This window comes from Myiozetetes cayanensis, unplaced genomic scaffold, assembly GCF_022539395.1.
Source record: "Myiozetetes cayanensis isolate MyiCay16 unplaced genomic scaffold, myiCay2020 scf2-11, whole genome shotgun sequence".
Classification (NCBI taxonomy): Eukaryota; Metazoa; Chordata; class Aves; order Passeriformes; family Tyrannidae; genus Myiozetetes; species Myiozetetes cayanensis.
The window spans coordinates 69,263,374-69,275,680 of NW_026087411.1; the positions used below are offsets into that span (position 1 = coordinate 69,263,374).

The following is a 12,307-nucleotide window of genomic DNA, read 5'->3' on the forward strand; positions in this document are numbered from 1 at the left end:
GTTAACTTTCTTCTGCTCTGGAAACTATCACACTTTTTAAGCTTTCAGTTACAGTGGGTTTTTTTCCTTCTCTAGTACAAGACCCAACGTTTTTGCAAAATATGCAGCCTTAACTGATAAAGCCAGGCTTTTAAAACAGTATCAGAAAAGACAGAGAAATAGAGAATAAATGAAAAAAAAAAAAGAGAGATGATGTGGACACAAAATTTGCTGGAAGAAGTATCAGCGGAAATGCCAGATCTCTTAATCCATATGTTAAGACTCTAATAAAGGCATAAAGAGGCATTTCTGTTATTGGAGTTCCCCTTTTTGAGTCAGTCTGAAGATGTGCATATCACAGAGGACCACAGAGATCCTAGAGACTGTAAACATGACTGTAAAATTGAAAAAGTTTGGTTCTTGTAGCCAAGACATTTTCTGTATTACAGGTGCCCCAAAATAGCAAGGAATAGAACAACCAACATTTTCACTGTTTTTCCCACCAACTCGAACTCATCTCCACAACCAATTTTTTTAAGTATTTTCTAATTCTAATAACTTTTTGTTTTTCAACTATTAGCTTAGTATAATCCTTGGGAAGCTTAAGTAGGATTTCAGCAGGAATTGATCATTCAATTCCCTGTTAATTATTCATTAAAGACTTTAGAAACTGTTGTATGAGAGGCTGAGTTTTTTGCTTTTAATGTTTGTAAAATACACGTTTCTCAACAGTGCACACAATAAGGTATTCTTTCAGGTTATACTCTTCTGTCTTAAATAATGAACCTATCACATTGGAAACTGATATGCCAGAAATATCCACAAGTGTTAATGCAAATGGTAATATCTGAAAATTGTAAGACACTGAAACCGGATTTTTTTCTTTACTTCCAAAGTAGGTCAGATATGGATCTTGTAAGCTACTTCTTGAAACAAACAGTGTCTCTTATTAAAATAACATTGACCCGTACAGTAACAAGCAAACTTGAATTTTAGGGCATTGTAGGTAAGAAAATACAGAATTATAACCTCTATGTAACTGACACACTTGCTTTTTTCCTTCTTTTTTTTTTTTTTTTTTCAATAGAGGAAGAAAACAACCAGAACTTCATATCAGGTTAACCTAAATAACATTTGCAAAGGCAAAATCTATGTCATTATCTCAGGAGGGAACTACTCTATTAGTATGCTCTAAATCAAACCAGGAGCAAAGTTGTTTATTGATTTATTGACTGACAATCAGCAAACTGGTGATCAGTGAAAAGGTTCAATATCAGCCACAAAACAGACAAGCCACAGCACTAGGCACTTGCCCAATATAATAAACACCTACAAATTTTTGAACGTCCTCATAAAACTAATTGCAGGGAGTATCCTCAAACCAGCATGGTTATTCATGCAAACCCTCTCTCAAAGATATGTAGAAGTTATAAGGACACATTCCCTTTTCTGAGAATGCATGTTCACCTATTTAAGCATGCTTTCTGATGGAAATGCAGGCACATCTTGGTGTTCCATTTCCTGCAGTCTGCTAAGCTGCACACCAGTGAGAAAGCTCCCCATGAACTCACATACACACACTGGGGGTGTGGGTCACTGTGTTTAACCTTGTTCTGCCAGCCCAGTAGTTGAAATGCAGATTACTCAGAGCATCCAAGAGGGAGGCTGTTCTGCCAGGCCTAGCCAGAAGGTTGGGGTCCTGGCACATCAAGCCTGATTAGGCTCCTGTTCTTTTACCTTGCTCTCACTCTGAGGTCTCTTGCCCTGGGCACAAATTTTACTGCTTCTTTTCAAGGTAGCTCCTTATCTTCTCAAAAGTTTCTTGGTAATCCCCTGATTACTATTTGATCTGGTTGATGGTTGCCATAGCTATACCTTATCATTGTTAGTCTCCTCACATTATTGGTTTGAGGGCAAACACACTGTCAGAAAACAAAAGTTTGCCATGTTACACTCCCATTCCCCTCACATCAGCTGTTGTTGTCTGGGATGTGTTGGTAAGCAGAGACTGTGCAGACTCTTCACACCTACCAGTTAGAATTCTCTAAAGGTATCAACAACCTAGAATCCAGGATTTTAACTTCCTAGAGGAATGACTATATATTATGCTCTCTCTTGCTTATCCTCTTCTATAAATTTTGCATCTATGGATAGTAGCTCCCCAAAGAAGGAGGAGTCTTCACTGCTATGCTTTTGTGCTGCCCAGACTTGCATTTAAATGTTAGCACATAAAATTCTAAGCATGCACCATTTCTTTAAGGGAATATTATCATTATTTGGCTAAAAAAAATTCACCCAATTCTTTTTAGTCTCTCATTCTGGCCTCATAAATATTGATTTTCTTGCTGTAACAGTAGTTCTCACTGCACCAGAGATATCCATTAGGAGTTACAGTACTATCCTAAGAACTTGAAGCCACAATTTCACCTGTGGGGCTGAGCACTGTAATAATACTAGGAAAAAAAGTACTATTACCCCTATGCTTGTCATATATAGCCAATGTCTGCTTGCCAAACAGGACTCAGCATTGTGAATCCCGAGTGAATAGATGCTTACCAAGTTGGGTGCCTCTGCATGCATACCATGTGCATAGTGCCTCCTTTTGAGAGGCAGAAGGATGTTCAGACTCCCTTGCTTGCCCATACAAGCAAAGACCTTCCAAGGTTGTATAACGCAGGTGATCTGAGTATGATCTTTAATGTCCTCATAATTCTTAATTAACAAATTTTAAGAGTACTCTATAATAAAGTTGAAAACAACACACTTTTTTTGTCTGTATTTCACATGAAGTAGACATGGGTGCACAATTTTTTTTAGTAATGTTGTATCACATGCATGGTTTAAAATTGCACCACTAAATGTATTGTTTAAAGATGAGTAAAACTAGCCCTATGTTTGACATAAGCTTCTAAAAAATATGTTTCATAAAATGTATTTTCAGGCTATGTTCTCACTGGATTTCCTTCTCTCTCGGAGGAATACATGACTGTTTCAGAGCAAATAGAGAAAATAAAGACTCTAAAATTAAAACCGGATTTCCTGATTAACATTAAGGTAAAGTCATCTTCATTAAGTTGCTAATAATTTTCTTAATTATTAGTAGACTCATATGCTGCATACACCAAAAGATCCTATTTTCCTCTGTGCACTTGATTGTAGTATTTATTGAGGAATGATAAATTGTTCTCTTTTATATTGGAATGGAATTTCACTAGTTTGTTCCATTATAAGCATTGCTCAGGTAAAATAATGAATATTTCCTAAAACTTCAGCAGTGGTTACAGCCTTTGCACCTCTACTTATTAGAAGACAGAGGTTTTGAAGAAACGGAAATTTTGAGTAACGTGATTATTATGGGATTTTGGATAAATGTACATCTGCTATTCACATTACAGGAAAGAACTTCCCACATATGGAAGTTTGAAAGAAAATTGATCTATTTTTTCACTGACCAATTGTGAAACTGCTTCTTATTCATTATTCATGCATCTCGTTTACAAATCTCAATTTGTAATGGGACATACCAGATATTTTACAGAAGTGACTCTGATGTAACCAAAGAACCATAAATCGTTGTAAGTGTAGGATTAAGAGGACTTCCTCATTATAACTTAAAAGATTGGTCTTGCTTTATACATCCATATTAGTAAAAAAACAAGGCAAGAGGGACTCCTCAGACATCAGGCCAACTGCTTTGGCCAAACATCACTAACCTGTCTAGTTAGTCAGAATGGGATATCCATGCCCAAACTGCCCACTGGGAAAGGCCCCAGGCCTGTGCCATTCTCCAGATTGTGCCCAGCTATTCACTGGGGAGGATACTTGCTGGCCCACACCAAACTGCTAGATCCCATGCAGGTAAAATAACAGTATGTATAGTCATGAACAAGGTTTCAGACCCTTCTTGTAATGTTTTATTTATTATCAACTAGATTATTTCTCTCTTTTACTTTGAATGTGCAGAATGACCTACCGAGGCAGCTCTGAATAGTCAGCCTCTGGTCTTGTGCTCCATTCTCATTGGGATTTTGATTCTGGTTGTCATATCTATGTGCTTTTTCAGGTGCTAAGCTTCAGGGTATGGACCCACTCTATGACTTTGCAGATTTAACTCCATGTTTATTTTAATCCTTTACTTTTAAGACTTAATTTGCTTGAACATGCATAATAAAAATTTGTGAATGCCTACTTCAAACCTTTTTTCTATGATTGTGGAAAGATCTTAAAACATTAGAGAAACATAATTCATGCTACTTTTCAGGCAGGCTTGATTTTTTTTCAGAAACTCAATCTTTGTTTTAATACCAGGTAGTGAGAAATCCCAGTTCTTGAGAATATGTGCTGTATAGTTTCATATGCAACAGTACAAATGGATATACTAACTACACTAGAAAGAAAAATGTAATTCTTGACTTCATGTAGTAACATCATCATCTTCTCCTCTGGGATAAAGTCTGAGATGAAATGTGCATTAAAAATCCTTGTCCCAAAGTTGAATGAATAATTTTGCCTTTGATTTCAGTTTATTCAAGCTGCTTTCACAGATATGTCAGTAATGTGACTATTTTCATTAGATTAAAAGGAAAGGGAGAAGAGAGATTCTACATAACTCTGGGAATAATAAAATACTGTTATTAGTAGATCAATTTAGAGAAATTTTGTCTCTCCAAGAAAAAGACGTTATAGCAGGACAATAAACACATGATTTCTTTTTACTTACTTGTTGCTAGTGTCCAGACTATGACTTATGCGAAAGAATATCAGGACAAAGGCAAAACCCTGATTCAGGGCAGGTATATCAGAGGAGCCAGTGGGATCCTAAAGCTACTGAGAAGCCTAAGAAAGAGAAAAATCAGCATGAGGAAGAAGATGAAGAAGAGGAGCAGGAAGAAGAAGAAGAAGAAGATGGAGGAGAGGAAGAGGTAAATATTGCTAATTTTTAAACAATGCAAAGTATTATAATGTAGACATTATAATTTAGACAAAACAGAACAAATTCTGATACTCTAAAATATCACTACACTACATTATGAATTAATTTTGCTCAACTTTAATCTTAATTCCCTTTCTGTTCTGTTTTAAGAGATGTGGGATCATACTTAAATGGTAGGTTTAAATGACAGCAAGTGCTGATGACTGTATAGCTTAACCTGGACTCAGTCTTTACCACAGAAGTCACTGAACTGGCCATAAATTAAAAGAGTGCATCAGAGGAGAAGGGTGACTCTCCATTGCCTGGTTTTTACCTAGGCAAATAAAAGAGTTCTTAAATTTTGTTTATTGTAGCAAGTTTTACTGGTATTTGCAGGACATTAGCTCATTTTCTGGTTTTGGTGTTACATTACTACAAATTAATTTTCTTTTTTTTTTTTGTCATGAAGGTATTAATTTTGAATTCAAGTTGAATTTTTATAATAGTGGACAGAGACTTATTAATGCAAGTTCTAGATGCATTCCTCTCAATTTGTGGAGACACATTCCTCTCACTTCACCAGGAAAGGATCATGGTCAGCAATCACTGGACTGATACTCATTGCAATACTCTGCAAAGCTACTTTATTTATCTTTGAGTGAAGACAAATTATTTTAATACATTATTTCTGTATCTTGAAATTTTTTTCTGCAGACCACAGAAGATCCACATAAGAAAGCAGAATCTTTTCATCAGTTAGTGCAGAGGCCTGAAGATATTCTTGAAAATGCAGAGAAAAGAGTTGGAACATATAAGGATATAATGCTTCACCCTCTAGAAGTAAGAAAAAACAAAGTAATATGATCACGCATAACAGAAGATTTCTAAAAATATCTTGCACTGTTTTAATTGGGTTTTTTAGTTTGAGATTTGTTGTATGGAGGTGATCATGCTACAACATATCCCCAAATTCTGGAATTCATTCTGAAATCAGTGATACAAAGTTGCCTTCTGTAATTGATGTTTCCACTCTGGGATCAAGATCGAGTTTTAAAAGTTGAGTTTTAAAAAGGAAGCCATACCTTCCAGCACAGATGCTTTCTCGATCTAGTAAGTGAAGTATTTGAAGACTCCAGTGTTCCATCACAATTACCAGAGTCCATTTCAGAATGCAATCCCATAAGTAATCTGCCCTTTACATCCATTGCCTGCCACTCCAATAGATTCCCTTCCTTAGCTGCTTCATTGTCTGCAGACCTATAAACACATTAGCCCATCAGTTTGCTTTGTTGCCTCTTTCATTTCTGCAGCTATGACATTGTTTTTCCTTTCACTGTTGTGTTCAGGAAAGTGGAGGTACTACGTGTCTCTTCTTTTTTTTCATTTAAACAAAACCAGAACAGGTCCAAAGCAATAATCTGTTCTTTTCTTTTTTCTCTTTATTCCTATCTCCTGGTATAAACAACTGCAAAATCCTCATGTTTGATGCCCACTTGACAATTACTGATTATGCCCTTTGATTTCCCTATGGATTAGTTAATCCTATAGATAAAATTGTGTAAAACTGGTATAACCTTCTTCGCTAGAGTAACGAACTTGTTACTGCTGTGAAGGGGAAAACAAAAGATGTGATGTCTTTAATCATTACACAATCTCACATGGATTTCTCGTAATCAAACTAATGGAAAGTTGTTTAAATTTCTGTAGGATGTATACCAAACTTCAACAGGTTCAACACATTTCACTAGTTGGTAGGTCTTAGGTTTCACTAGTGGTGAATGTATTAGTGAAGATACTTAGTGGTCCACTAATACATTAAAAGAACATAGGGTTTTGTTGTTGGTCCAGGTAGAGGTTGAGATGATGAACTGGAAATAAAAGCTTTTAGGGTGTGCAGTTGGCACTGAACTGGGATAGGTTGAATGAACTTTGGAGAACACACTTTAATTGCTTGATGAGTTGTTAGAATGAAATTGATTAGAAATAAATATGAAATACTACAGTGAGGAAGGAAACCTAATGAACAATTAAAATGTGAAATAATTGGCTAGACCTCAGTACTGCAGACAATCTGCAATATGTGAGGGTTTAGTTAGTCAAAGCTGAGTTAATAAATTAGATGTTATTGTGTTAATGCAAATATTGTGGATGTACTTATAAGACCATAAGAGCATTGTATATAAGAGAAATACAAACTATTGTCTTCTCTGTAGAAGAACATTAGAAAGATGTAATTAGTTATTATCTATTTTTACTAAACATAGGATAGGTAATTTAATTTATAGTATAGAAGACAGACTAGATGCCAGGAAATGAACTGTGACCATAAATGTGGTGAAGAACTGGAACAGATTATCTATGAAGCTGTGAAGTCACCTTCACTTTTTCAGGGCTGAGGTTAGACCAGCGTATGTCAGGAATGGACTGAGTGTTCTCAATCCTCAGAGAAAGGCATTAACAACGGACATGGGAGGTTTATTTTAGTCTAGTGCCTAACTTACTAATGGGAAAATTGAAAATAAGAAAAATCAAATATATTGTTCAAATTTTAAAGAAATCGGGAATCAGGACCAAAATGAAAACATTGGTCTCATGGCTGGTATTTCCAGAAAATGTGTTAATTCGCATTGTCATCATTTTCCAACAAAGAATTAAGGTAGTTAGACAATTAGAAGTTGAATTCATACACAAAATGTTAATGTATCTTGATATTTTTAGCTGTTTTGCATTTGACAGCTGAGCTTTTTTCTGAACCCATTTTAACTCAAAGTTTGGAACTCTTTCCATATTTATCTGTCACCAAATAAAAGTTTCTTTCCAGAAGATTTTATAAGCCATCAGTACAATAAATCTTGAATTTGCTAAGTCCACAGGAGTCCAGCCTTAGATATGTATAGGAACAGAATTAGCTTCAGTGTCATTATCTGGTTAACTACACACAGTTGATGAGTATGTCTTTGTTCTTAAAAAGGAATTGATGGCTCAACAGGATTGTCAATATCTTATTGAAGTGGATGGAAATCAGCAACCAGATGATCTTTTTGAGGTAAGTAAACTATGCACCAAGTTAACCTCCACTAGAAAATAATTTCTCAATTCTGTGGATTGTTTTCCTGTCAGCAGAATTTTAAGTTGTTTAAAACTTATTACTATTAGAAAACATGACCTTTGAAATACTTGCTTTCATTGCTCTATTAGTTATAAGATTCACTGCACTGCCTTCAAGTTTATGTATATGTTACATGAGAATATTTTCAGGAAGGCTACAGACCCTTTTGTATTGTGTCTATCTGTTTTTAGCTTTTTTTCTGATGTGTATTAGTGTAAAATATAAAGAGAAAATAAAACATTTTCAGTACTATATATCTACAGAACTGGCCTATTTTGTTCTTGTGTCTAAAATAATTACAGAATTTTTATGAATTTTGATATTGTTTTGCAACATAATAAAAGACACTTCATTCTTGTAACAGTTCTGCTGAGTGTTTGTGTCTAGATTTTTAGCTTATAACATAGCAACTCATTCTCCCTATTCAAAAACCTACAGTGGTAAATCTTGAAAATAAATAATCTTATCCTCTGCCTCAGAACTAAGAGTTGCTTCAAATCAGAACCTAAAGTATGGGGTTGAAAATTAAGTAGGAGATTGTCTTTGACAATGTAGAAAGTGAGCTGCTCCTTCATTTTCTCCTCTGTTTTGTGAAACAAATTGTATCAATTATAATTCTGTAAGTACTATTTCAGTTTATGCTGAACTTCACTACCGAGACTGGTCCTACGGGCAAAAAAACCCCAGTAATCTTGCAGGGTTGGAACATACAATTTCCTCATTTATGATCTCTTTGTGAACATTACAACATAAAATTTATAGCAAACGCAATCGAGTTATGTAATCACTCCAACCATTTCACCTACAAGTAAGGGCCTATTATGAAACAAAAAGAAACAAAGACCTATTATGAAACTAATCCAAATATGACAGAATTGCCTTTTTCATTTCAAGAACACTTGTATTAAGGCAAGATTACATTCAGGAAATACTTAATTTAAACTTAATACCATCTGATTCTCATTGGTAGACATCTGGTTTAAATACCTTTTAAAATAAACTACCCAAAGTTGTATTACTTCTGAATGTGCATAATCTGATTTCCTAAAGAGACTTGCCTCTTCTTCGGATTGGAGCTCATCTGAGTAGTTCCAATGATTTGATCCTTCACAGCCTATGCCTTTAGAAGGTTTAGGATTCACAGCATAATGAGGAGATATAAAGACTGTGATTTGGCCTTTTGCACTGCCTGTATCTACCAAATAGCTTGTTAAAACTCAGCTCAATAGCTAGCATGACTCCAAACTATCAGCTGGGCCTCAGTGTATATTTAACCCTTATATAAATAATAAGTTACAATTTTAAATATAGTTTGGAGGCCCTTTCAGAGGACAAAAGCAGTTTTGATTGGTACTAAGTTGGAATTTTCTCTTCAGTCAGTGGTACTTCAGCTTCAGTCTATGGATGTTCGAAATGCAGCTCCTATAATTCGACTTCAAAGTGAACAAGAAGAAGAAACACTGGAGGGAAAGAAAAATGTAGGTGTGCTTTTCAGGACTTTAATTGACTGTAATAACTAGATTTTTTTCCGATGTAAGCTTACATTGTAACATATTTACTTCACAGGAGCTAGTTTGTTTTACCATGCAATAAGGGCACTTTTTAAACCTCGATTTTTTAGAAATGAGAATTTAAGATAATTCTGGGACTGAAATCCACTTGAAAAGTATGAAAATAAAAAAGTCTGTCATTACAAAAAAAAAAAAGTTTAGATTATTATAATAAAATTTTGAACAAAATTATTATTTCAGCAATAAAGAAATAATTCCTTCCAAGAAAATAAAGAAACTTTAGCCAAAGGATAACAATCTCAGCAACTGACACTTAGCTCAGTCTTTACTCTTTTCCTGAATGAGAAACAATGTGCTAAAAGAAGTCCAGCAACATTCTGCCTAACTGAAATCACACTCGTTCTATTTCCTGTAATTAATTAGAAACATGGCAAGTTAGTGCTGAATTTTGCTGAATCCCAACAATTATAATTTTTGTTCCTTTCAAATAAAACTGAAAAACAGAAGTCTTTGTATGAACGTCTTCACCTGTATTTAGTTGTGGTCATCTTTCCTACTCGTTAACAAAACTTTGAATATGTGAACCAAACTGTAACTGGGAGACTCCACCACACATTTTCAGAGAAACATCCCTCCCTTCACTTTTCTGTTTTCTCAGTTCCTGACAAATTCACAAGTGAAAGACAGGTCATCTGTATTTAGTATTTAGTTAGTTTGTGTGTTTGTTTTAGTTAGTGTGTAAGCTTTTAGTAACCACAGTATTTGGGGCAAGGAGTTCTGCGTCTTAACTGCACATTATATACAGAATTAATTCCCTTCATGTTGCATCTGCAGCCTTTCAGCTCTGTGTCCTCCAGCTGTTGATATGCAGAAGTCAGTCAATACTTTTGTTCTCTACATCTGCCCTCTAATAACTCAGGATTTCAGACTTCTGTCCTGCTCTTATGTAGCTGTACTGAAGAGTTTCAGTCTACATAATCTTATTCCATAGAAGTATGTATTCCAGGATCTATTCCCGAGTAGTGACAGTCAATGAAAATTCCTAATTCATAATTTTCTGTGTCAAACTGCTATTTTAATGCCTGACTTCGTAGATTCTGAAGGTTTTTCTGCAGTTCTTCATGGCCAGCACTTGTCTGTACTATTCTGAATAGTTTAGAGTCACCATAACTTTAGGATTCACTCACTATTCACCTTCTGTGAAAGGTCTGTTAAACTTACTTTATCACATGGTATTTCCGCATGCCTAAAATAGATATTTTGGCCTTGCTATTCCCCACCACAGACCATGGTCCTTTTTTCATCACTTTTAGAAGAATTCTTGGCCATTTTCTGTCATCTTCAATAAGTGCCTCATTATAATTTTAAACTGTAAATAATAAGTAGAGCCTACAGAAACTATTTTAAGTACTATTTTTGTTAAATAAACCAGAAAAAAATAAGTAATTTCTCCTTAAAATTGTCCTACATTTCTGAAATATATAATTTAAAAAAAATTCTAAAAAGCACGATGTGGTTTTCCTTTTATGTTTGCATATTTTCCATCAAAATGTTTCAAAAAAGTGTAAGAAAAAGGCATATGTAGCTTCAAACAAAAATTACAGATGCTGTTATTGCTGTTTTAATGAACAGGACGAACTTTTTCGTGCTCTGTCATCTTACAATCTCATAGCACCCAGATACCGATGGCGTAGAAGCAGGTGGGGACAAGCATGTCCTGTGGCTCTAAAGGAAGGTGACATTGTAATGGGAAACCCAGACTTTGCTGTCAGGTTAGCACAATTTGACACTCAGTTTTCATTTCTGTTTAATGAGTTAACTGTCCATATCTGTTAGCTTCTCTTCTGTTTTAAGTTTTCTAGGTAAAATGTACGTACTGTCGTCCCCAGAGGCATTGAAAACATTTATGTTGAATCCGCGGCCTTACCTCTTACCACCAATGCCGCTTCCTCCTTGCAAAGTATTAGTATTTGGCCCTCCATTCTCTGGAAGAACAACTATTTGTAACCTAATTGCACACAAATATAAAGGAAAGGTAGGTTTATAAATGTCTTATGTAGCAAGGGTATCAGCTGAGGCTTGGAAATCAGTTAAGCACATTCTTCTTCCTTTTGTGTTATTAACATACACATTACAAATATATGGATTACAGAGGAAACATCATATTTCAGTAAAATTCATTTATATGAAAATAGCTGCATTTCAGAAATGCTTTTAGTATTAGAATAATTATTAATTAGCATTAGAATATTATTTATAACTTTTGTATCTAAGATAATTAAATATAAATGCAAATTAAAAATAACCCTGCACTTGAATTATATGTAAATTTTTATGGATCAGATGTTGTATTTCTTTTCTGTGGTATTTGTGTTTTTTCAAATCATTTCCCTAGGTTCTTGATATGGCCAAACTCATTCAACACCATATAGAAGAATCAAGAGAAAAAGACACTGAGCAAGTGCAAAGGGATATAGTAGAAAATGCTATAACAGCAGTGAAAAATAGGTTGGAATCAGAAGAACAGTCAGGAGAAACAGGTGAGCAAAGCATTCTATGGTCTTTGAAGCTATCTTACTTGCTTTGGTGTTATTTAACTGAAGCAGTTGCTGTCACTTTACTTATAAAAAGTTACAGTTGTTATGGTTCTTGTGTATTAAATATGAACTAAAAGAACATGCAGTGAGGGGGATAGCTTAGTAGAATTCGGTATATATATATATAAATCCGCTGAATTTCAGGACCATTGCTATTAAGAAAGAGTTTTCTGAGCTCTGAGCTGAAAGTAGAAACTGG

General features: G+C 34.9%; 1 protein-coding gene across 1 annotated transcript in view; it reads left to right on the top strand.

The window, feature by feature from the left end:
* Nucleotides 1–12,307, top strand: part of AK9 (adenylate kinase 9) — a 59,013-nt gene that overhangs the window by 8,335 nt on the left and 38,371 nt on the right. The window contains exons 6-13 of the mRNA XM_050315860.1: nt 2,921–3,033; nt 4,710–4,901; nt 5,606–5,731; nt 7,863–7,937; nt 9,377–9,478; nt 11,144–11,283; nt 11,366–11,546; nt 11,907–12,051. Coding sequence (XP_050171817.1) covers nt 2,921–3,033; nt 4,710–4,901; nt 5,606–5,731; nt 7,863–7,937; nt 9,377–9,478; nt 11,144–11,283; nt 11,366–11,546; nt 11,907–12,051 — 1,074 coding nt within the window. The remainder of the gene's footprint in view (nt 1–2,920; nt 3,034–4,709; nt 4,902–5,605; nt 5,732–7,862; nt 7,938–9,376; nt 9,479–11,143; nt 11,284–11,365; nt 11,547–11,906; nt 12,052–12,307) is intronic.